The 25,896-nt window shown below is 43.1% G+C and overlaps 1 protein-coding gene across 5 annotated transcripts in view; it reads left to right on the forward strand.

Annotated features, from left to right (window-relative positions):
• INTS4 (integrator complex subunit 4) overlaps positions 1 to 23,915 on the forward strand; it is a 42,906-nt gene extending 18,991 nt beyond the window's left edge. For 3 of the 5 annotated variants that reach the window (XM_075704906.1, XM_075704923.1, XM_075704915.1), the window contains 12 exons: positions 2,168 to 2,310; positions 3,340 to 3,455; positions 5,418 to 5,551; positions 6,324 to 6,481; positions 9,407 to 9,500; positions 11,654 to 11,734; positions 14,043 to 14,173; positions 15,144 to 15,203; positions 18,652 to 18,811; positions 19,130 to 19,273; positions 19,566 to 19,686; positions 23,237 to 23,915. In XM_075704906.1, coding sequence (XP_075561021.1) covers positions 2,168 to 2,310; positions 3,340 to 3,455; positions 5,418 to 5,551; positions 6,324 to 6,481; positions 9,407 to 9,500; positions 11,654 to 11,734; positions 14,043 to 14,173; positions 15,144 to 15,203; positions 18,652 to 18,811; positions 19,130 to 19,273; positions 19,566 to 19,686; positions 23,237 to 23,430 — 1,536 coding nt within the window. In that variant the 3' untranslated portion in view covers positions 23,431 to 23,915. The remainder of the gene's footprint in view (positions 1 to 2,167; positions 2,311 to 3,339; positions 3,456 to 5,417; positions 5,552 to 6,323; positions 6,482 to 9,406; positions 9,501 to 11,653; positions 11,735 to 14,042; positions 14,174 to 15,143; positions 15,204 to 18,651; positions 18,812 to 19,129; positions 19,274 to 19,565; positions 19,687 to 23,236) is intronic. The other 2 variants (XM_075704942.1, XM_075704933.1) reach the window with 2 other exon arrangements.
• Positions 23,916 to 25,896: the final 1,981 nt, after the last annotated feature.

Genomic DNA, 25,896 nt, shown 5'->3' on the forward strand with positions numbered 1-25,896 from the left:
GGACCTGAGATCTCTCTTCTGACTGTTCAGGGGGTTTGTTAGCGTGCTCTGCAGTATAGACTTGGCCTTTCCCAACCAGTCAGTGCTCAGCCAGAGGACAGCATGAGTCAGCTGCTGTTCCTGGTTGATGGCTTTGATCCAGGAAGGGGAAGAGATTTCACCTGTATGAACAGTGCTGTCCCAAACTGCTTCCCCTCAGACCTGGTTTATTTGCTGAGCTATAGGCCCTAAGGCGTGTTTTTTTTGATTCTGCTGCATGTGGCAGGCAAGTTTCTGCTTCTTTTGGGTCATCTGCCAGCCTTGGGTGGTGCTGCAAATCTGCTATTTCTGTCTTTTCACCTGCTGTTTGCTTGACCCAGGGCAACAGTGGCTTCTTTCAGTTGTGCCCCCGGAAGAAGCAAACTAACTAACCTATTTTATCAGTCTAACAAATGCTATGGGATATGGTCTGAATTTGCAAATGCAGCAATGAGTTTTAGGCACCTCAAATTTTTATGTAGTTGATTTGTGTTTGTTCAAGCTGGGGATTTGTGCATCAACGTATAAAAACATCCTAGTTAGACTGGGGTTCTGTCTTACACTTCTGTGCTGATGTATCATGTGTGATAAATCATACATGTATTATGGTTTACGTTATCATAATTATTATCAGGTATTACGATAGCTAAAGTGTGAGAATGATTGACATTTTAATGGGTTTCTCTGATTCTGAAAGGTGCTTGCTTGCATTCCATAAAATAACATAAAGGATTTGGAAAAATAGCATTAACTTTGGTGCCTAAGTTTGTTCTGAGAGTGTAAATATGGAACAGTTGGGGACGGGGTAACTTCTGTTTTCACCCTACTGCTTTGACTTTATCTGAATAACTCTACCAGGTATTCCTTGCTTTTTTGACCAGGCTTTGGATTCTGCTTTTCCTGTTGTCCTTGATCTCAGTTTCTGTTGAGTTGTGCTCCTCTCTGTCCCTTCATAGTCTTCTGCCTCGCTTGTCTCTGTACTGCCCTTCCAGTGGTCCATGCAACTCACCTGGAGTATTTTGTCTCCGTGGTCATTTCATTCCAGTCCTTAGAGTACATCTTCTCTTTTGGTCATAGTCTGCCTTCCACCATCAAAATAAGGAATGGCTGAGCAGCCCTGCTCTGCTTTTCTCCTTTGATGATTTGTGTGTGTTTGCCGTCATTTAAGAGCCTTTACAAGAGGACTGCTCTTTCTTCTTTTGTGTAAGACAGTGATGAATGACTGTTGCTGTTTATACTTAGCAAATTATAATTTAAAAAAAAATCCACCATTGAAATGTATCCCATTCTTCTATCCTGTCAAATTTCCACACTCTATCCGGCAGTGCCACGCAAATGCTGATAGCAAGGAAGTATAATACATTGATATGGAACAGCAAGGTGTTTTTTGGCAGAAGGAATGTAATTAATTAAGCTGGAGTTCAGCCATGGCACTTCTAAAAATACTGCTTGGAGATTGCCTAAGCTCCTCTGTACAACATCACCCTGGCCTAAAAAATAAAATGGGTGCAATGTGCCTTGAGAAGTGGTGCATTAGGGATCCCATACGATCATAACAAAGTTCCTGACCGAACTTGTGTGTTTTGTTTTGTTTTTTTTTTTAATTGTCCTTCTATAAACCCGTAGTTAGGTCAAGTTCCTTTATCCTATAGATGACCACTGTTCATCAGGTCTGTCCAGCCGTTGACATGTCTTCAATGCTTACGCAAACCCCCTGGAGGCTGGTGACTGGGTTAAAGGCTTGTGGAATTGCGCTGCAGCTATTGAATGATAAAAGGCTTCTCCAAAGACGATAAAACAATTTTCAGTGATTGTTTTGCTGAGTTACCCAGTGCTTTCCTTTTGTGTTATTGCCTATGCCTAAGGGTACGACATCACCCAAACCAAACAGTGATTTTTGCTCTGCTTGAGAAGGTCAGCGGTGAAGCAGTTCCCATTCATTCCAGTAAATGAAGCACGTGGGTGGATGGGACCAGCAGGAGACCCTGCAGCCGTTGCCTGGTCTGTCGCTTCATCTTAGCTATGATAACTAGAAACGTGCGCTGTTTTTCAGATGCCTCTAGTACTAATTCAGCTGAGGAACAGGAACTGTATATGCAGGCACATCTTCTGTCTTGGCACTCAAAGGTGTCTGGGTCATTTTTTTTAGGATTCTTCAAGGGACATTCGGGAAGCGCTTCATGAACTGTTGTGTTGCACCAATGTCTCAACTAAAGAAGGCATCCATCTTGCACTGGTGGAGCTGCTGAAAAACCTAGCTAAGTATCCCACAGACAGAGAATCCATATGGAAGTGAGTGCGTTCAGTGTCCTTGTGTGTCTACTTATTTTCCTATTCTTTTTAGTAATTGAGGTGTTAGGCAAATACTGAGCTAGCTAAAGAGGTAGCAGGTATTGCAGGTATAGAATCTTGTTATTATATATATATTTGGAATAGTGTCTATACTAAGCATTGTACATAATCATGACTGATGTAGAAACTCTGTGTTGTTCTTGCTTGTTGATACTTGTACTGGGAATCCAGAACTGATGACCACTCCTGGAAATAGCCCTCTCTTACAAGCACTCAAAGCATTCCCAGAAAAGATGGATTCAACCTTCAGCTTAAAACCTCATCTCTTCTATGTAACTAATGTTTTGTGCTTACTTGACACTGCATTAAATAGTAATATTTACCAGCAGTTGATTATATGAGTTGTGACAAGTGGATTGGCTATGTGGCATTGTGCTGTTGGAGGGACTTTTTCTGTCTGAGCAAAAATAAGCAACGTTTGTGTGGGGTTTTTTTGGTTGTTTAATGGAAGCAACAAAGGAAGTGATACTCCAGCACACATGGTTTGAGATGGAATTCTTGGGTATTATTGGAAACACTTATTTTAGTCTTCTCTGTCTTCCAGTGTACTCTTACATTGGTTTTGGAGTTTGGTGGAGTTTGGGGTTTTGTTATTTGGTTGGATTTTTACCTCTTCACTCCCTCATTTCTGAAGAAAAAAAATACACTCATTTGTTAGTATGTAAGCTTTTCTTGGATTGTATAGCTCTAGGTGTTAAGTATTTCTCAGTTTAAATAAACAATTTTTATTACTGCTTGCTTTTTCAAGCTGTCCTCTCAGTTTTCTTGGATCCTATCAAATATTAATGCACATACTCAGCTGTGAAGAGACAGTGTTGCCGTGAGTTTGCCCATATGCTTGGACGGCAGGATTTTGATGCTGACCAGCACCTCAAAGTGCCGCTGCAACATGAAGTAATAATGCTTTAAAATAATGTATTTTGCAATGTGCACGTTTACTAAGAAATATTTCAATCTGTGTATTTTCAGATGCTTGAAGTTCTTGGGAAGCAGGCATCCCACTTTGGTGCTTCCGTTAGTCCCAGAGCTGCTGAGCACACATCCGTTCTTTGACACGCCAGAACCAGACATGGATGACCCAGCCTGTATCTTTTTAATGAAGCCAGTTGATCACTTTGACTGTAATAGATTTTATTCATATTTTCCTGATGCTTACATTTGTTAAACCATTTCAAACTGTAGCAGACAATCCTGTAGCTATTTCTGAATTCCTTTGCTGCTTAGTTTTATTACTCAGCAGGTGATGGAATAACTATTATCTGGAACCATCTTCATAAATACCAATGTGGTATAATTGGCCTTTATTTATGCTGTGTTGAATAATATGTTTATCAAGCAATTTGTCAAGGTTTAGGCGTTGCAGATGAGTCCTTTGATGTGAAAACGTTTGTCTAGTTTGCGCTAATTTTGAAGATGCTTTAGCTTTTAAATAAGAAGAGTGGTTTTCCTTGTCTGTTTTCTTTTTAGGTAAAACGTCTCCTATCCTCACTGTTGTGGAGCGTACAGAACAGCACCGTCTCTTAGTACAGCAGTGGCTGAATCCCCATAATGCTATAAATTTATCATCGTTTTGAAATAATTTGAAATCAGAAATCCTTATATTAATGTTAGCTCTTCTAGCACTTTAGAATACAAACTATTATTGTAATACCATTATCCTTAACAATAGGAGATGCCTTGGAAATGCAAAATACCATTTTTCCATTGTTCATTCTCCTTGCTTCCCTTCTGTGCGATTGCAGAATGTCATGTTATTTCTGATGCATGCTGAGACATATTAGACTGGAACAACTCTCTTCCTCTGTGAAGCTACTCCTTATTTCTCTCACCAGTCACAGGCCATCAGCTAGAAATTCTACACAGATTAAATAAATACCTTGTGAGAATTGAAAAGGGCTAGAATCAGGTGGAGAGCAAGATTAATCCATAATCAGATGATTGAGTAATAATTTGAGTAATTTTGTCCTATGAGTTGAGAATTGAAGGAACATTGGGGCAGGGAGAAAGCTGTTATTTAGCTCAATGCACCTTCCTCCCCTGAACCAAAAAATTACTATTTTAGAGGATGTTCTGGAGGTAACTTGCCACCAAATTTTATGGAGCTATATTACGTGAAGACAGGCCTTGGGTGCCAGAAACTACAAGGTAGACCTGAATGGTATGTTTCCAGTGTAAACTGTTAATTAAAAACATGGTTTTGTTGGATTCAAAGCACGTAGCAAATTTGAATCAGGTTAGCTGAATAGCTTCAGCTGAAAATTTGGAAAGGATTTTGGGTAAAGAGGGAGAAGCTGTTTTGTCAAGTCAAAATCTTTGTGCTTGGCAGCCCATGGATTTTTCAGGAGGTGAGAGAGTGGATTCAGTCCCTTCTGTGGCTGAACCTACTTCTTCCCCATGCAGGCAAGTGCCCAGATGATTATAAGCTTTGCATTGGGATCCTTTCACACTCTCCTGTTAGAGATCTTACACTTGGGGTCAGCCTTGTTGCAGGTGAGTGCCCCAGCCTTTGGGCTAGCTGATTAAAGTCTTTGGCTGCCCTCTGCATTACTCGGGCTCTCAGACTGTGAAAATGTTTTCTCTATTCCAGAATCATCTTCCTGTGTTTGATTCTTTGGTTTGTTTTAAGTCTTTGTGAGAGGGATGTTTTTCAGGGCATCGTAGGAAGTGCAGCCATTTTCAAAGACTCAGAGGTAAATGTTTAATTTTAGGTGGTGTTTGGGTACCAAACTGGTAAGCACAGTGTAAGCTTTGAGGAAGAGTGAAACTCCACCTCATGAGAATGTTCTGCATTTATAATCCCTGTCGCCTCTGAGCCGTCCCATGTTGGCAGTAACATCCTTCCTCCAATATGGCCCGTCCTGTAATGTTTGTGCTTTGTTTTCATCTGCTCAGACAGCTGCCTCTTTGGGTTTTGCTCAGCATTCTCCAACTGTAAAAAACTTCCAGCAAAGAAAGGGTTGTTGAGTTGTTGTTGCTGTTTTAACTTGCCATCCCCAAGGAGCAATTCTTGCTGTTGTTTATTTTTCTTTAACAATCCATTTCAATAGACATCGCTGTTCTGGTTCTGATTTTTAATGCTGCTAAAAGTTGCCCAACAATGCCTGCCCTGTTCTCTGATCATACATTCAGACATTACGCCTATCTTCGTGACAGTCTGTCTCATCTGGTCCCTCCGTTAAGAGTAAGTTGAACCACTTTGGTTTGCACTTCACCACTCTGTTGAGAATATTGCTGGTCTCTTCTGTGTCTGTCCGTGTGTAACACTGATTCTAAAAGGTTTTTCTCCCAAACACCCAGTGAATGAATATTGAAACATACGTTAAGTAAGGAGAGCCAAATATTAAATTGTTACAGTATGGATTTTGTAATATCTTGGGGAGAATAATAACATTATTGCTCTCAAGTGAGAACAGCACATGGTTTGCTGGTTAGGAAAGAATAGTGGGAGGGCGTGAGTCCTGGGAGCTTTCTGTAGCACTGACTGTGTGGGGAAGGGGAGCTTAGCCTTTGTAGATCTTCCAACATTTGACTTGTGTCCTACCTAAATGGTTTACTTGTGGGTGAGATGTGTTCCCTGCTGCTTTGAAGCATGCTTTAATTGCATGGAAGTACAGGTGGGACTGAAGTTGGTCATAAGTCTTATTACAGCTCATAAAATGAATTGCGGTTTGTGTGGTCTTGGACTTCCTTTGACTTCACAGTGTCATACTTAATAGATGAGGAAGATGTTTCCCTCAAAGGGATGTTGAAGTTTAACCTGAAGAGCTCTGCAAGTGGATTATAAAATGGAGAGTATTAAATAACAAAGATGCAGACTTGAAAGCCTTGATAGAAATTTTGAATTTGAGAAATAAATCAGAGCTTTCAGTTGGTGGTTGTTAAACATGGCAGCGTTTTGCAGTGTTGTTATTTGTGCTAGACTGTTCTGTATGCATGTGTTTCTTCTTGCTTAGTTGCCAGGTAGAAAGCTGGTGTCCTCCCCTGTCTCTCCCAGTATTACACCACATGAAGATCCTTCCCAGCAGTTCTTGCATCAGAGCCTGGAGAGGGTTTACAACCTTCAGCACCTTGACCCGCAGGGCATACAGGAACTGCTGGAATTTACCATCCGGTAAGGTTGCAAGCTGACCTGTTCATGGGAACATGGGTTAGGATTCCAAATTTCTCTGAAGCAGGTGCTTTGCTTCTGAATATCAGTGCCGTACTTTGCTATCGGGCACTTAGCCTGAGCCTTCTTCTAGAGAACATTGTGAAAAAACAGCATTCATGGCATTTGAAACAAAACTGATAGTCTCAGCTCTGGCTCTGCCCCACTGAATAATCAGGGTGTGTTTTGGGGGAACACCTTTTCAGAGCATGGTAAGAGTCAGGTAAGGGTGCTCTTCTTGGACTGTTCACTTAGGACAAAATACACTTTCAGTTTTTGTGGATGACAGCCTTGTGTGTCATTGTTAGTTCTCTGTCCCTGTATGAGTCCCTCATTTTGATTGTATTATTTTTAATGTACGTGCACAGGGGGGTGGGTGTGTTTTCGTTTTTGTGGGAAGAGACAGGTGGTCCCCTTTTCTCGTCCAATTTCCATGTCCTGTGGCCTTTCATTCAGCACGAGAGGACTTGCTGCTGGTGCTTTGTTGGGTTCTTAGCGCCAGTCCTACTTATAAAGGACTTTGGCATTCTTCATCATTTTGAAAATCAGAGGGAGATTTTCTGGGAATAGACAATATTATTGTGTGTTGCTGTCTGCTGCTGTATAGATAAGGGTGTACGGTATAGCTTCTGAACGTGGGTTTTATGCTGCCTCTTCCATTTCATCTCCGGACTGATTTACACAAACAAAACACTTGAAAGGATCCTTTCAATATGATTCTTCTACTTGGAAAGGGGAAAAGAGCCTTATTCTGAGAGTTAGAAAAACAATCTAAAATGCTTTGTTTGGGGTATGGAATTCCAAAAAGCTTTATTTTTTTTCCTTCTCCCAAAATAGCTGCCTCTTCTGTATGTGTAGCGGTAAATCGCTTTCATACCCACCTGCAGTGGAGAATAAACAGTGTGCCCCTCACTGAAAACCCAACTGTGAAAACTAAATGGTTTGTCCTCGGCTTTTTTTGAAGCTACTATACGTGGCCTGAAGCATAGTCTCAAAGCATTGAATGCACTAAATGCTCAAAACAGGTAATCTCTTGGCAGAGTGTCCAGAATCTTACAGGCACGATGAAGGTCTGGAAACCTCACAGGCTATGAATGTTTTCTATTTTGAGTGTAGGAATCATGTCAGAGATGGCTGCATGCGTAACTTATATGCGGTAAAGGACAGCAGTGCTTTGGCGTTGATGGAAGTTATTAGCTTGGCTTTTTTCCTGCTGGGATCACCACCCAGGAACTGTACTAAACCAGTTGCTTTTTTCCACCCTGAAGAGAAAGGAGGATTTAAGACAAAACCAAAAAAAAAGTGTTAAAGGTTATTTTGCAGAGGGCAAGAGTTTCCTGCACCAACAGTTTGGTTGCCGAGAGGAGAGGGATAGAAGAAGCTCACAGCAGTGGATTCTGCAGTGGGATGTAACTCCCTCCTCCTTTATCATTACTGTCATCGGGGGAAGCAGAGCAGACCTTGTGGAGCTGGTGTCTACGTGGGACTTAATGTTTCTAACCACGCTCAAGACTGACGCTCTTCCCCCAGGCTCTGCAGCTGAAACTGCAGGACAGGCTTTTCAGCAAATCGGTCTTTGTGGTTTAGTTTCTCCGTCTATACGACGGCATTTTTTTTTTTTTTGTCTTGCAGGGATGTTGAAATCTGTTTAAGATTTGTAAGGAAATAGCATTAGTGGAATTGGGAACCATAGGAGACTGGGGAACAGAGTATCTGCCTAGCTGTTAGCTGAGGGATGACATCCTGTTCCCTGTTAGTGTGTTGTGATGCATTAAGTATGACATGGGAATTAAGCACCCAGGAGTCTGTTCTGTTCTTTTCTCTCTGGGAAAAGATTAAATGGAGTCACTATGTAGGGCTCAGGCTGGCTCTATTGTTGTTGCATTGAAGGAAGGCACAGCCCCTCTGCTTAGGAGAGATTTTCTTTGGCTGCAAATTATAGAGATAATCTCACGGATTTTTTTGAATGTGTCAGCGCTCAGCAACCTTCTGGTTTGGCAGAGTCGAAGTTTCAGAATTGCATCATAAATGCAAAGATAAATCTAAAATAAACAAAAGGAAAGGGACATCTGAAAAAAAAAAAACATTCTTTTTGATAATACTGTAGGAAACAGGGAAGTAGAGTGACGATTTTAGTGACACTTTGGATCAAAGCAAAATACAGAGAAGAACAGAGACATGTTGAATCCACCCTATTTTCAGTTCTATAATGAAAAATGAGTTTTGTTTTCTTAATACACACTTTTGATTTTAAAACATATCTAAGAGTAGAGAACTAAAGCCTTTTTGGATTCCATTAACTGTCTTTTTTTTTTTCTGTGAAGTTAAAAGCTACTTCTGTTGCTGTATGATTTACAAGAAATACAGACCAGACAGCACACAACAGCTACTTGGGCAGATATCAGTGCATCAGATTTCAGCTTGTTTTCAAAAGGCAGCTATATTTCAAATATGCTTGGTTGCATGAGCCCGACATGGTTCCAAACAACCTTTCCTAGCCAACATGAATAGTTAGATTTCCCAGCAGTGTAACGCAAATGGGTTGTTAGCTGCTGTAGAAGTCTGGAGTGTTTTAAGTTAAATCTGGAACTGCTATGCCTTATGGTTCCCATAGGGCTGCAGAGTAATGTGGGTTGACAGACTTACTGCTTCCACTGCTGTGCTCTTGTCAGCCTCCAGGAAGAAAGGAGATGCTACATCCCAAGGTGCAAACTGGTTTGTAGTGCGTATTTTGCTACTGTTTCTGGTGCTCGTTCTAAGGATAAGAAAAAACAAGATGCAGAAATAGCTGGCTTCATTGTTGTTGTTGCTGCATTCCGACTGCATTTAGATTAACTTGCTGTCTCAATGGGGTTTTTTTTTTTCCTTTTTATTTTCCGCATGCTTTAGTGATCTGCAGAGGCTTGGAGAACTGCAGTCAGAACTGGCAGGGATGGCAGATTTCACCGCAACTTACCTTCAGTGTCAGCTGCTCCTCATCAAGGTTTGACTTCATCTGGGTATCTTGGGCTGTTCTTCAAAAATGCCCCCAGTCCATCTTAGTGGTGCACTTTCACATTTTGACGTTTGTGCTGAAAACTGATGTATGATGAAAGCGCAGGTTCTGTGGATTTGTGATATTCCTGCTTCCCCTTCTGTGGCAAATAATTTATGCAGTAACTTTGCTAATGAGTACGCCAGTGTAGATCTCTGCTGTTGTACCTACGGCTTATGTTGGTTCACGTGCATTTTGCCCACGCAGAGTTTATTTTCTGACACAAATCACAATGGAGGCAACTACTCTGTAGCCTTTTATGTTATGAGAGTAACTTTTCTTTGCTAGTGGCCACTGGAATGCTTTTTGCTATATGGCTGCTATAAGTGGAGTTTTTATAGACGATGTTTTGTGGACAGCTTTTTTGGCACCAATGCCAGAGGAATTCTTTAGACCTGATTGAGCAAAATATCAGTCATGCTTCCTTTTACAGTGCTGAAATGATCTATCTGTTCGGTGTTAGCAGATGAAGTGGTTACTTTGACACCATGGCAGCAACCCTTTTCAAAGTCAGCTTCTTGCTGTAAACAGGAACTAGTTTTTTACTTCTCTTCTCAAGCTATCAACTGGCAATAGTATTTAAGTTAGTCTCCTGGCATTCTTTAGGTGTTTGAATGTAATTTATACACACATAAAGCAAGAACTAAAGCAAGCAACAGACAGGTTTCCAGAAGGAACTCAATAAAAGCTTTGTTATGTAAAACCAAGAAGGGATTTCAGTTTCTTTGCTAAATGTGTAGCTGCCAGCTGGCATATCTCGTGGCAGTCCGCAAATCTTTGGAATATATTTGTCACCCGAAGAAGGTATTTTACATGAGTGGTGTTACAGTTTGGTACATTCCTAACTGAACCCAAAACTTTCGCCAAAGCAAAATGTGCTATCCAGGCAGAGGACCAGCGTTTGGAGGTGGCTTTGTTGCCCCTCTCCAGGGTTTGACTGGAGTGAACCAGATGGTTTGTGTATCTGGCAAGTGCTCTGTGTATCTGTTGAGTGCTCTGTTTGGAGGAAGGGGGCAAAAGCTGCATCAGCCATTCTTGGCTCAAACTGTAGAACAGTCAATGCATCTGTGATGCAGAGGAGTCAGTAATATGGCTGAAATGAGAAGTAACTCATAATACCATACAATTAGAAATTCCGATATGGCAGAGAGAACCCAAATGTCAGAGCAGCCCTTTTCAGTAGATTTCTTTTCAATTGCTTCTTTCCCCAACAGAAGGAAGCTGTTGGGGGAAACAAGTATCTTAACTTCCCAGCCTCTTGAGGCTCAAAAGGTTGCAGACCTCTAAAGGCTCTGTGATTTTAGGGGTGGTTAACTGGGATTCTGGGGCCAGCCTAGGTGAAGGATATAATCTGTATGTTCTTGAGCTTTGGCTAGAGCCAGCTTTGTGTTTAGCTGTATCTTGGGACAAGCAGCTTCAAAAAGGAGGCAGTGATATAAATTGTTCAGTCAAGCTTTCTTAATTTTTTTAAACGTAAATCAAAAAGCAAATAGGGTGTGGTTGGGTGGGTTGTTTTTGCTGTTTTCTTTTTTTTTTAATACCAATATCAGTAGCTGATTTACACTCAGTATTCTTAGTAAGTCCAGGATCTTTGGTGGGGCAGAGACTGTCAATAGGAAAGTTCAGAAATATGACTGTGTAGGTGTGTTTCTGGGGACAGTTGTTGTTGTTTCCACTTTTTGCCTGCAATCTGTGATTGCCCTGATCTTGGTCTCAGGGAGGTGGTAAAGCAGTGGGCTATTCTTTTCTAATAAGTGATTTCATTCTGTGTAAAGTTCTCCTTAAAAAGTACTGAAGACTTTGGCTCAGCCAGTCTCTAATTCATAGCTTTGTTAAAATTATTCTCAACTTCTGGTTTATATTTTATAGTTGTATAGGTATCTCTGTGTATTTATAGACCAATACATATTTTGTATGCTTGGTTGTTCCCTGTGTTGTATTTAAAAGCACAAAAGAAAACTTTGGTCTGCTTTTTCAGCCAGCCTGTTGGTGTACGGCTGAGAGACAGGGCATCTTCCCTGCTCCCAAGCCCATCTAGCTCAGCGTTGTAATGTTTAGACTGGACTGGGTATTTGTCATCATGTCATGGTTTTCTTCTGTAGGCCTTGCAGGAGAAGCTGTGGAACGTGGCAGCTCCTCTGTACCTGAAACAGAATGCGTTAGCATCTGCTGCAGCAAAACAGGTGAGGTAGAAGCAGCTGGGTCTGCGTGGAGGCAAGTCCTCAGATACGAGCCCTTCCTTGGCCATGCAACAATAATACACTTCTGACCTTCCACTGCCGTAGTCTGTCCCAGTAAATCTTAGTTCCTGAAAGTGGAGTAATTTCTCTCATCTTCAAAAGATGAGTGGTGAGTGGGGGAGGTTCATGACAACTGTAAAAAGGCAAACATCGCACCCATCTTCCAGAAGAGCAAGAAAGAAGATCCAGAAGATTGGAACCTTCCCCTTCCTGGGGAAGGTTATGGACCAAATCCTCTTAAAAGCCATTTCTAAACAAGTGAAGGTCAACAAGGTGATTGGGAAGAGCCAAAATACATTTCCCAAGGGCAAATTATGCCTGACCAACATCATTGCTCTCTGTGATGAGGGGACTGCTGCTGTGAACAAGGAAAGAGCAGTGGACATTGTATCTCTTGACTTTAGAAAAGCCTTTGATGCAGCATCCCATTGTTTCCTTTTCACCAAACTAGCAAGATTCTGGCTGAATAAGTGAGTGATAAGGCTCCTCCAAATTGAAGAGCCAGTTGATATGCTGGAGGGCATGGCTGCTGTCCAGGCTGGGCTGGACATGCTGGGGAAGTGAGATGACAGGAACCTCATGCTGTTCAGCATGGGGATCCTGGTGGACAACATGTTGAACATGAGACAGTAAAGAAAGCCAGCTGCATCCTGGACTGTCTTAGCAAGAGCGTAGCCATCAGGTCTGGGGAGGTGATCCTTCCCTTCTGTTCAGCTCTGTGGGGAACATGTCTGGAGGGGTATGTTGTGTTTTGGCCTCCCCAGCAGACGAAAGATGCTGACAAACTGGGGCAAGTTCAGCAGAGGGACACCGATGTGGTCAGGGGCTGGAGCACATTCCCTGCAAGGAGAGGCTGAGGGAACTGGACTTGTCCAGCCTGGAGGAGAGGAGGCTTCAGGATGGATTTCCTGCTGTCTACCACTGCCTCATTGTAGGATATAGTCTGGATCTGTCTCATCTGCTGTGGACAAGACACAACGGACACAAGTTGGAATATGAGAAATTCTGATTAGATACAAGGGGTAAAAAAATTTACTATAAGGGCGGTTAAATACTGGAACAGGTTGCCCAGAGAGGTGGGTTGAATCTCTGTCCTTGGAAGTGTTCACAGCTTGATGCGGCCCTGAGTAACTGGATCTAATTAAACCTGCTCTGAACAGGGGATCAGGCTAGATGACCTCCAGAGGTCCCACCAACCTGAGTTATTCTGATTCTGTGATGTATAAATGATCTGATCCTGGAAAAACTGAAGCTAAGCGCTAAGAAAAGGTAAAAGAGAAACCAAGCTATTAAATAATCTGGAAACAAATCTAAGGTAAAAGCAAGTTCATGGATCTGCTGGGAAACTGTGCTGACATTTTGAGTCTTCAGTTAATTAAGATGTAATAAGAGACAGGTACTGCTGTGCATCAAAACCTTCTGTGCTGTTGACAGCTGTCCCCAGGGATAGTAGAAACAAAAGCGTATCAGCTTTTTACATTTTCTCTAATTCAACTGTCTGTCTTGGGTGCCCTTCGCAGTAGCATGCAAACCCCCTGGGAAGTTTTATCTGCTGTGATTGTGAATGTGGAACACTTCCGTCAATGCAAAGTGAGGGAGGTTTTCCTATTAAATAACTTGCAAGTTCTTGGTTTCTATAGAGTCATACTGAACTCAACTGTATTAATCTGAGCACTTCTCTTGTCTACTTAAGCCCACCTATTCGACAGATAAAGTACGATGAGTAAAACTGCAATGTGCTGTCTAAGATTTTAACCATGTACCTAAAATAACCCAGAATGATACTTATCTTGTGATAGTTCCCATCTTCAGCTGCAGTATGTGAAGCGTTGTTGAATGTAAAGTTGTTTCCAAGAGAACTTTGTCAAATATAGCTCCAAAAATGTAAACCTGAGCAGGACCACTGAGGGTGCTCTGTTGTGCTGCTCACGTTTTGTATTCCAGAGTAGTCAGCGGGAGTCGGTGAGCGCTCTATCCCTAGAAATGTAAAATGCAATGTCAAAAGAGACTGCTGATGAAGGGGGTGCTTGATTTCAGGCCATGTTTCATGAATTGTTTCTTTAGTATAGCCAAGATAACCTTTTAGTATGAGGTGCCACTTTACGCCATGAAGAATTTCACCAAAACAATGAGTCTCATGGATTAACGTGTTCCTCAGAATGAGGAAAAATACCAGAATCTTGTGATCATGCTTGTGCAAGAGTTCAACAGAGTCTGACGGTTTGTTACCCCTGTGGTGTCTGTCTGACAGATCTTGGAAGAAACTTATAAAATGGAGTTCATGTACAGCGGCGTGGAAAGTAGACAAGTGGTCATTATTCACCACATGAGACTGCAAGCAAAGGCGTTACAGCTTATAGTGACTGCACGTACCACTAGAGGGTAAGGATGACCTGATAGAAGGACCTTCTTTGGGTTAACTGTCAGCTTAGTTTCCTCAAGCTTTGTTTAAAAAAACAGCAAGGATGAATTAGACCCATAAAACATCATGGCATGCCAATAACCATTTGCTAAACTACTTCAGCATGAAGAGCCTTCTTTTGCCTGTGGTGTAGCTGTAGAGTGGCATAATACTAAATTATGTGACAAAATTATTAGGAAGACATGGTTAGGGGGTTGAGTTCTCTCAGCTATGAACATATAAATAGGTTAAAAATGTTGTAGAGTATATCTTAGAGTTGCTATTTGGGACCTATTTAAATGAGGAAAAGTCATGTATCAAAGAATGCACTAATTGTGTCTGCTTAAGTATTAGTTTCTGAGTTTTTAGCATCAGAAAAGAATTGTCTTTTTGACTGACCTGCAACTGATGTTTGTGTGACTTGGACACAAAATGCTCACGTGTATGCATGGCTTAGGTAACAGGAGAGGCTCTATGTGCTTCGTTTTGGCTGCTGAGGTCAGTGCAGTTACATGTGGGTTTGGATGGCTGTAGAATTAGCACTTCATTTGGTGGAGTTAGAGCAAGGTGGTTGGTATCCTAATTTGTTTAGTTTTGCTTCAGGTTTGTTGCCGTCAATTTACTGCGTTGCCATAGAGGTCTGTGATACATTTGCCTCTTAACCTCCTGTTTTATAGGTGGGAAGTTAATATTTTCTAGCAGTGGCTTTGGGACCTTAATTAGTGCCTTATGCAAATGATTTTTTGTGGGAGGGGGATATGGATGTGGGGAGGAAGATGGCAATTAATTTCTATTTCTTCTCTTGTGGGGAACACCTTTCTGGCCTTAACGTTGTAAGATCTTTTATTTTTTAGGAGCTTGAACTGGATTCCAAAACACCTAAATGTTTATAACCATAGAGCAAATTTTCTTTATTCAAAACTAAACCGAGGAATGTTATCTTCCTTACAGAGTGGAGCCCCTTTTTGGGATGTGTGAAAAATTCCTACAGGAAGTGGATTCCTTTCAGAGGTGAGAAACTCCGTTGCTTCTTCACTTTATGTTAGAAAGTCCCCTCACCATTGTCATCAGGGAATGTTCTGTTTGTTTTTCATCTCTTCGCCTCTTCCTTCCCTTGTTGCTGTCCTAGATGATGATAAAGCAAGAAGTAAACTCTCTTCTAAATGTGGGATCAATGGAAGAGCTTTCTTGGAAGTATGACAAAAAATTTCCCTTTATCACAAATTTCTAAATTGTAAATGAGAGAGAGAGCGAACTGTCTACATGCTCGAGGTGGGAGTCATCTTGCCCAGATGTTGACAGTTGCTTTGTAAGACCACTGCTTATGAAGCACTCGCCCAGCTCTCCTCTCACTGGAGAGGTGTTTCTTTCCTGGTTAGCTCAGTTGGTTAGAGTGTGGCGCTAATAATGCCCAGGTCATGGGTTCAGTCCCTGCTCACTGCAGGGGGGTTGGGCTAGATGATCTCTCAAGGTCCCTTCCAACCCAAAGCATTCTATGATTCTATGATTCTTTCACCTTATTCTAATCTAGATGTCTAAAATAGGTCAGATTAAGGATGCTCAGGTTTTTTCCATCAACTCAGAAGGTGATTGGATAGCTAGCCCAGAGACATAGGTATCCAGAGTTGGCTGAGCAGAATTCTGTCTCTAGTTCTGATTAAATTCCCATTTATTTGTGGTCCATATGCTTGGCAGTCGTGGCTGGTTAAGTGATGAGAAAAGGGAGCCAAATCTACCCATTCCCTAATGTTTAGCTTATTCGGTAGCTAATGACTAGAACTGTTTATTTGCTTTGTATCTTTCCTTCACACTGAGTCTCGGGATCAGCAAAACTCATCACTTTTTCTCAGGAATGCAACTCCTACAGGCAGTGATGAATTCCACAAAAGGGAGTCTGGATGATGGTAGACCTTGTCAGTTAGCTGTAAGGTTTCCTACGAATGCTCGGACATGTAAAATCCCCATGGCTAGGTTGTGCGGGCTCAGCGTGCCAGATTTTAGCTGCATCCCGTGACAGAGTAGTTGAAATTCGCTGTCTGTGTAGCGGCAGTCATAGGAACACGAGGATGTGTATTCCTGCGTAGCCCTCTTAGCGTGTGCAGAGGAGAGTGTGTTTTTAATCCACCCTTGCCCAGCTGGTGACAGAGCCTTCCGTTTATGGATTATGAGCTCCTGTAGAGCACCACCAGGATCCTGAAAAAAATCTCACTTCTACAGCTTTGGGACCTGACGCTGTTTCAGGCATGTCTGGTATTCTGATCCGGGCTTTATAGACTCAGCTGTAGGTGAAGATACAGCACAACACGGGACTTGACAAGCGGGGAGGAGAGCCCGTTGTTCAAGAGGCTGTTCACCTCCAGAAATCGTGCATTTTTTTCACCAAATTGCACGAGTATTTAGTAGGCTTACAAAACTGCTAAACACAGTGGGAATGTTTCTGATAATAACAGATAAGCCACCAATGACTCAGTCTAACAAAGCATCTTCTGCCTGCAGGGATGTAGGGTAGTAGCGCAATTTTACTTCTATATAAAGAACAAGAAATACCAAATGCTCTTCTTGTGAGAGGCTGTTGTACCAAGCTATAGAATGGATTCTGTTCTCTGTTCTTGACCTCCAGAACTAGCTGCTTTTTTTTCCCCTACTGATTGTCGTTTGCTATTTAAATCTCATTCCTCAGATGTAGTAAGTAATACTCTCATAAATATTGGTAGAGAAAAACCATTCTGGAAACATTGCTGCAGCAGCAGGTCAGACAACTCGTGTATTGCGTGTGTGGGTATGTTAGATCCTGTAATGAGTCAGCTATTTAGTTGGACCTGTAACTGGAGGAAACAGGAAGTTATGAACTGGGTGAAGTTGGTATCCCAGGGCCGTGGAATTTCCAGCTTTGAGAAAGACAAGATCAGGAACAACTGGTTAGAATTTTACAGGGGCATTCCTCACAGGAAGCTCATTACGGCATTGGAGTTGAGAGCGAATGTCTACCTCATGAGAGGATTTCTAGCAACGGGTAGGCAAGAAACTTGTATTAAATTGTGCTGGCACTGTCAGGCAGAAAGTGAGACCTGCTCACATATTATTGGACACTGCAGAGCAGTACGAGATGCGAGGATAAAGAGGTTCAATCAATTATGTGAACTATTGGCAAATGAGGCAAAAAAGAAGGACTGGGTAGTATTCCAGCAGTGTTCCACTGCTGAAAGATGAACGGAGTGAATTATACAAGCCGGACCTGGTGTTTGTTGAAGGAGACCAGGCAGCAGTAGTTGACATCACAGTTAGATATGAAAGTAAGCTGACATCTCTGGTGGACACAGCAGCGGAAAAAGTTAAGAAATACCAACATTTGAAAGAGCAGATGCAAGATCTGACGAATGCCAGCAACGTTAAATTTATGCGATTTCCACTGGGAGCATGGGGAAAAGGGTACGAGGGCAACTACGAGCTACTGAAAGATTTTGGACTCTCCAGTTCCTGACAGGAAAAGGTTGCTCGTCATCTATGGAATCGAGCACTATTTTCATCTGTGGACAGTGTACATATATTTGTAAGTCAGTCTCAGACTGTTATTAGATCTTAGCATATTAAAACTGTAACCAGTTTAATTGAATGTTAATAAACTGACTATTCCTTTCTATCTGTCTAAGGCGGGAGCCGGACCCCACTGCAGAGTGTCAAAGGGTGACAAGCTTGTGTGAAAGGGTGATTCTCTGATAGGGTGCGATCATACATAGGAATAAAGGGGCTCGGTAATCATGATGTGTTACTTAAATTCCTGTCGAAGACGTTAACAATTACTGGTCTTTACCGAGGTGGATGGGCCACCTTACCTTAACCCAGAAAAGGAACATGTATAATTTCATATATGTTTGATAAATAGCCAGATGAAAGTGTACAGTGTAAAGAATTAGGCACGTGCAGAAAAGTACCAATTTCAAAAGTTGGTAAGGCAACTACAGCAGGAATGGCTCTTTCATCCAGCTGTGTTTCCTTGTTGAGACATTGAGATTGAATGCAGAGTACTGGAATCGCCCGTAGTCTCATTTCATTAGCACTCTTACTATCTAAATAGCATTACAGCTGCACATGCACTCTGAGCAGACAAATCCCTGCAGTATCTGCTTCTCATGAATGTGATGCTGATGGGCACCTCAGCATTTCTAGCACCTTTTTTGTGAATCTAGATTCCTTTGCCTGCTGGGCTCTGTATCGATGAAGGACATAAGAGGTGAGACCTGAATAGCCCTTGACATTGTCAGTTTGAGCACAAGGTATGGTCCTAACACCACTAGCCAAAATCGTCTTTATCTTCTGTATGAAACGTGCATCAGAAGAGGAATCTACGTATCTGATTCCGTCCTTATAACTAAATATGATTAAGTACCTTGGCTGAAAATAACAATACTGTTGAAAATGATGAAAAAAGTATTTTATTTCTAATTTATTCTTAACACAGATGTTTCATCTCTGAGCTCCCACATATGCAAGGCAGTTTTGTAGATAAATTGCTGGACTTAATGCCCAGACTCGTGACATCCAAGCCTTCGGAAGTGGTCAAGATTCTTCAGACAACACTGCGACAAAGTACCTTCCTCCACCTTCCTCTTCCAGAGCAGGTCAGTTTAACAGAGAATTAACATGCAGTATCCTTGCAGACTGTCTCGGCATTTGACTAGTTCCTAATATACCATGAAGCTTTTAGGATTCAGGTTTTTGGTCAGTCCCAAGTGTTATTTCTTCAAGGGTTTTCTTCTTCTTACCTAGCATCCTCAGGACTACTGCTAAAAATACAGAAGACTTAAGTATTCCTGGCAGTATCTAAAAGAATCCAAAGTTCATGCACAATTTCTCCTTAAAGAACAGTAATGATTGTCTTTTTTTCTTTCCTCCTCCTCTCCCTGCCTTATTTTTGCCAACTGCTTTGCCCCTAATAGCTCCATAAAGCTACTGCAAATATAATTGAGCCTACCGGTGAATCTGATAATCCTCTGAGGTTTACATCGGGGTTGGTAGTGGCACTGGATGTTGATGCAACTCTGGAACATGTGCAGGATCCCCAAGGAACCGTTAAAGTTCAGGTAAGGAGTCGCTTGACATAAATACAAACAAGAAATGAAAACCTCTGTCTGCAATGCAGAGGAAGAAGCTGATGCCAGTGTATTCTTGTTCCACCTGTGCTGTGGGTCTGAATGGCCGGAGTGTGGCCGTTAAATCTAGGGCAGCTGGGCTCCTGGCTCCAAGATAAAGCACGCCTTCCTGCCTGCCTTCCAAACTCGAACAGACAACACCAAAATAACTCACTCTGTGCAAATCCTCAGCCCAGTTGTCATTCAGTTGTTTCCTTTTTTTTTTTTTTTTTTTCTCCTGTAGGTATTGTATCCAGATGGACAAGCACAGCTAATCCATCCTAAACCAGCTGACTTCCGAAATCCTGGTCCTGGAAGGCACAGGCTGATAACTCAGGTTTACCTCTCACACACAGCCTGGACAGGTAAAGTTAACGATACAAGTTCATGTGATTGTATTGCTGCACTTTTATAAGATAAGAGTGTGTCTTGCTTGATCCCCGTCTCCTGCACATAAGACGTACATGCCCACAGTCTTGGGGGCTTTGGGGATCCTGGAGTCTACAGCTGCCGTTGGTGCTACCCTTAGTGCTGCTCAGATTTCTGTTCTCGCAGCCTTTGAGCAGTTACATCTCCCTGCCTGACAGGGCACTACTGCTCCGTAGGTGACTGGAGGGGCTGCTGTCTTTGGGGAGAAGGTGCTTGCTGGGGCTTTGGTGGGCTGACCCTGGCTGGACACCAGGTGCCCACCAAAGCCGCACTGTCACTCCCCTCCTCAGCTGGACAGGGGAGAGAAAATATAACAAAAGGCTCTTGGGTTGAGATAAGGACAGGGAGATCACTCAGCAATTACCGTCATGGGCAAAATGGACTCAACTTGGGGAAATTAATTTATTGCCAATCAAATCAGAGTAGGATAATGAGAAATAAAACCAAATCTTAAAAACACCTTCCCCCTGACCCTTCCCTTCTTCCCTGGCTCAACTTCACTCCCCATTTTCTCTCCCTCCTCCCCTTGAGCAGTGCAAGGGGATGGGGAATGGGGGTTGGGGTCAGTGCATCACACATTGTCTCTGCCGCTCCTTCCTCCCCAGGGGAGGACTCCTCACACTCTTCCCCTGCTCCAGCGTGGGGTTCCTCCCACGGGAGACAGCCCTCCATGAACTTCTCCAGCGTGGGTCCTTCCCATGGGCTGCAGTTCTTCACAAACTGCTCCAGCGTGGGTCCCTTCCACGGGGTGCAGCCCTTCAGGAGCAGCCTGCTCCAGCGTGGGTCCCCCACGGGGTCCCCAGCCCTGCCACCAAACCTGCTCCAGCCTGGGCTCCTCTCCCCACGGGGCCACAGCTCCTGCCAGGAGCCTGCTCCAGCGTGGGCTTCCCCCGGGGTCACAGCCTCCTTGGGGCACATCCCCCTGCTCCGGCGTGGGCTCCTCCCCGGGTGCAGGTGGATCTCTGCTTCCCGTGGGCCCCCATGGGTGCAGGGCACAGCTGCCTCGCCATGGGCTGCACCAGGGGTGCAGGGGAATCTCTGCTCCGTGCCTGGAGCACCTCCTGCCCTCCTTCTGCACTGACCTTGGGGTCTGCAGAGTCCTGCCTCTCACATACTCTCACTCCTCTCTCTGACTGCAGTTTGTGCCCATTCCCCCCCCGCCCCTTCTTAAATACGTTATCCCAGAGGCGCTACCACCGTCGCTGATGGGCTCAGCCTTGGCCAGGGCGGGTCCATCTTGGAGCCGGCTGGCACTGGCTCCATTGGACATGGAGGAAGCTTCTAGCAGTGTCTCACAGAAGCCACCCCTGTAGCCCCCCTGCTCCCAAAACCTTGCCATGCAAACCCTGTACAGAGCTGTGCGTGCAGTCTTCTGGCACAGGGAGCCTTTACATGGGAGCACATATTCAAGGTGAGGTTGCCCATTTCTGTGCGGAGCGAGATCAGTTGTAGGAGTCAGGCCTGCGTCCTTACCGAAAGGCAAGGAGTCCTGGTGAACTGACTCATTGTAATTCATTGTTTTGGATCTGACAGGTATTTGAGCAGGGCAGAGAACCTTTGGAACTGTGTGTACTCAACAGTACGACTTTACTGCTGATTAAACTTTCACCCTTTTAATGCCCTAAAAACCACCCTTTAGCTCTCATGAAATATGCGACTCCAGCATTCGCGTTCAGTCTCAGCTGGCACTCACGCTTCCCCATGAAAGCGCTTCAGTAATTGGCTTGTGGACTTCAAACAACAAAGGCAGAGAGTATTTGTTTGCAGCTCCCTTTGTCCTGTTTTCTTTTAATCCCTTCGCATTTATTCAAATGTGGTTTTTTTCCTGAGCAGTTTATTTTCTGAGCAGCTATTAGTAGGATTTGGTGATTTTTTTTTTTTTTAACCAACAGAGTTTTGTTTAGTGCAATGTTCTTTCACATACTCCTTTTATATAGCACTTCCATGGTGTACTCGTTCATCCTGCGATCTTTGTTTTGTTTTGGAGAAGAAAAAATGGTATTGTTTCTACGACTGGAACTATCTGGGTTTAAAGGTTGATCCTGTACCAGAGGGAGCTGAATCAATTATTTCTGCTTCTGCAGCATTCGCTCGAAGGGCATTTTAAGTACGGCCCCAAAGGATTCTGTTCTGGTGTCTCCCCTAGCCATTGTTTTAACTATTAACTTTGATATTGGCACTTAGGCATGTAAAATGTGGGGGGGACACCAAGCTGGGAGGGGTTCAGGGAACGGGGTCAGAATTCAAAATGGAGAAATTGCCTTAATTCGAGACAATGAAACTTATGGAAGGCCAGTAAAAAGTGTGTGCTTAGGCAGGAGAATGCCCAAATACAAAGCACGGATTAACTGACGGGTGTATAGCAGAAGCGGTAGAGGTGACTGCAAGCTACAAATTAAAGAAGAGCTGACAGCATGGCGAGTCTCAGGGAGGTGTTGGCCAGACTGTCAGATCGCTGTGGAATAAAGGTTATTTCTTGCGTTCTGTCTGGTGCGGACGTCTCAGCTGGAGTACCACTGCAGTGCTGGGCATCGCGTCTTAAAATTATGTGGGTTTCAGTAGGTTTCATTTAGGTTTCAGTAATGTGGTCCTGGTTTTGGTTAAGCCGGTGTGTACGGTTAAGCCCCACACCCCCCCAGTGCTCGCTCACTGCCCCCGCAGTGGGATGGGGAAGAGAATCAGAAGGGTAAAAGTGAGGAATCTCGTGGGTATTGCACCGTTCAGCAATAGCTAAAGCATTCCTGTGTTATCAACACTGTTTTAGTCACAGATCCGAAAGTTAGTACCATGCGAGCTACTGTGAAGAAAAATTAACTTTATCCCAGCCAAAACCAGTACAAGTCCATATGGAAAACCTAAAGGAATCATGTTTTTCAGTCTAGAAAGGAAAATTTTGATGGGGATGTGGTCCAGCATGCTGCTCAGTCATACTACGCAGACTGAAAGCCCATTTTTGTTATGACCACTGGGAGAACAACAAAGTGAAGTCATGTTATGGACAGTATTAGGAATATCTGTCTAGCTGCTGAGATGGTAAAAGAGGGGAAAAGGCTATCTTGCAGTATAAAAACCTCCAACAGAAGAGAGTCTTCAAGTAATCTGTGCCGTGAGGCTTATCAGACATCATCTGGATTTACTTGATCCTGCCATAAAAATACTGGTAGCAAGACCTGCTAGTTATGTGGTCTTTTATGATTTTATTATTATTTGGTTGGAATAACTTTTAACAGCTACTTCTGAAAGTTGCTATTTGTCAGCTAGTTGAGATTCTCTTTTTAAGCAATGACAAAAAGAGAGGGACAGTGCTTAGTTCTACCACACTGAATGTAACGACAAAGTTGTATTTTCGAACACCAGGTTGGATTCTGGTCAGCGCAGAACAGCTCTGTACTTTACCCAGCATACGTGAAGTAAAATTTCATTCAGTATCGGTTGTTTGCTGTGTGGTGACGGTCATGTTTGGGTTGTTCTGTTTTTTCTCTGCAGAGCCATGTCAGATTGAAGTGCGGTTGCTGCTGGCCTACAATTCCAACAGGAGCAAGGCATCTGCTAAAATTCCTAAATCTGGCTGGAGTGAGAGCTTGGAGGCTCTCCCACAATCTGAAAACGGCATAGAGGGGACCATACCCTTCAGCAAACCTGTCAAAGTTTATATAATGCCCAAACCTGCCAGACGGTGAAGTCTGTTGCTAAAAGAAATATATTTATGGGATTGTTGGGTTACATGAAAACAATATACTGTGTTCCAAGATAGTGAACCAAACCAAGACAGTTTTATACTTACGTAAAAAAAAGTCAACCGTAGAAAGCAAGCTGCTGAAGAATGATTGGCCTCCTCTGTCAAGAAGCAGGTAGACCGATACAGGAGTTATTCAGCTAGTTAAGAGTAGTTCTGAGAAAATGCAGGAGTTTCTATAGTGAATTGGCAAAATCAAGACGGTTCTCAGTCAGCATTCCAGTAGTATTTCATTGGGCCGTATCTTCAGTTTTTCACTTATCAAAAGTTTCTCTTCAAGCCCTCTAGGTTTTCTGCTCTGTATTTACTAAGGTATTTACTATGTAAATGCTTAGGCACATAAATCAATGTTATTTTTACAGTACTCTGAAACGAAGCTAAGGAGTTTGGGGGTTTTGTGGGGGGTTTTATGGGGTTTGGTTTTTTTTTTTTCCTAATGTCTAAAACTTGTATTTGTGCATTGGGTACCTAAATTCTTCATTAAAAAAAAAAAAAAATCTGAAGTGCTATCGTTCTTGTGTAGGAACTGCATCTCAAAGTGAAATTGCCAGTTGCCATAGGCTAAACCCTGAGCTATTTTACGTGCCGAACAGCTGTACTGAAGCTAGTACAGTTTTGGGGAGGGCACAGGCTGTTCACGTTGTGGTGCAGGGTGAGGAGGAACCTGTTGGTGCAAGCAGCAGAACTTCAGTTAGCAGGACATGGAGTTTAATTGAGTTATAGCAAGAAAACAGTATGTTACTTTGTTTACATAAAATGGAGTCAAACTCTGAATTGTAATCCAAGTCTCTTGCACATTTGTATGCCTTTCAGAACAATGCGATTAAATACCACAGGTTGAAAAATTGCTAACCCCATCCCACTGAGTTTTACAGAATCTGTTTCTGCGTGGTGATCTTGGCCTGAACCAGTCTTAACTGAGATGAGAAAATCTGTTTAGTTTTTCAATTCAGCAGCCGTTTTGGCATCCAAAGTCTTTCTGATCGGCCGAAGTAGCCGAACACACTCTCGGGTAAGCGGCAGTCGGTCGGTGTTCCCCTAAGCGGGTGAGCTGGGAGTACGGAGGGACAGGAACTTACTAAGGATGTGATCCTTCTGGCATTCCTGTTGGGAAGGGTGTCTGTGCATCACTCCCCTGTGCAAGGCTTCAGCGGACTGAGGAACCTCCTGTGAATTGCAGCAACCTCTCGGTAGGATTTTTTAGGAGCACTCAATGTGCGAAACTTTATAGTGCGGCAGCCAAATGTTACCTGTGTTCATAAATCAATTGGTTTTTTTAAAAAAAAAAGTTAACAAAGCTGCGAAGAAACACTTTCCAGTTGTACAGAGATTAGTGTAAATAATAACCCCTTATGTGCTTTCCTACAATAAAATTTGGAAAACTCACGCTAATCTGTTTCCTCTTTATTATATGAGTGAACATTCAGGCCTGCACGGTCTGGGCCAGTAAGAGATTACTGCAAGTTTTTTGTGATTTTGTTTCAGTTTTTTAGCACTGACATACCATGGTCCAAAGACTCGTAACCATAAAACTGTTCAGCTGCTTTAGGTATTCTTGAATTAAATATCCTTTCTTACTGCCACCGCTCTTACAAACTGGTTTTTGGTATTTCACCTTTAGGGCACTGCTTTGAGAACCTCCTGCACGTGTAAGAGCTGAGTTGTTACCATCTGACTTCTCTTTGGCACCCTCGGTTCCGTCCCCCATGGACAGGGGTTGATGTGCATCTCTTACTACGGAGCTGTGACCGGGCAGGTACTTGATGAGTTGAGCTAGCTCATTACACTTTTTTTTTTTTTTAAACTCCCCTCTCTCAATTTTACACTTCACCAGTTTGCCACTTCTGCAGTTTGTCATCCCAATAAAGACTTCCAATTTAAAGGGTGTCCGTAGGCTCCAGGCCAGGACCGATGCTTTGGTAGCAGAGCAGAGACCAGGGGCCGAGGGAACGCCTGTTCGGTCCCGAATGCCGCCCTTCTCTGCCAGCACAGCACAGGGCTGATGGGCAGCACGGCCAAGCTTTTGGGCTCCTCCCGGGCCTGCAGATAAACGCTCCAGGTCCCAGTGTGAACCAGCTCTCTGGCATACACGCTGCTTTTCCTCAAGGTAGTTTGGCTGCTCTGTGGTTATCCGGTGTTTGAGTTAATGATTTATCATTTGTTCCCAGGCCACAGATGACCAAACAGCTACTCCATTCTGGACATGGTTTTTTGGGTGGGTTTTTTTTTCTTTTGGTTGGGTTTTTTTTTTTATTTTCAATATCAAAATCTTGGCACCTTTCTCTCTTTTTCTGAGCACTGGAAGAAATTTCTACTGTTTTGCTCCCCTCGTGCTGTGCTTGAGCTCTTTTCATACAACGTACTAGACAAAAATCACTCGCTTTCTGTGTTGCCACGGAGAATCAAATAC

The sequence above is a fragment of the Pelecanus crispus genome, chromosome 1 (assembly GCF_030463565.1).
Source record: "Pelecanus crispus isolate bPelCri1 chromosome 1, bPelCri1.pri, whole genome shotgun sequence".
Lineage (NCBI taxonomy): Eukaryota > Metazoa > Chordata > Aves > Pelecaniformes > Pelecanidae > Pelecanus > Pelecanus crispus.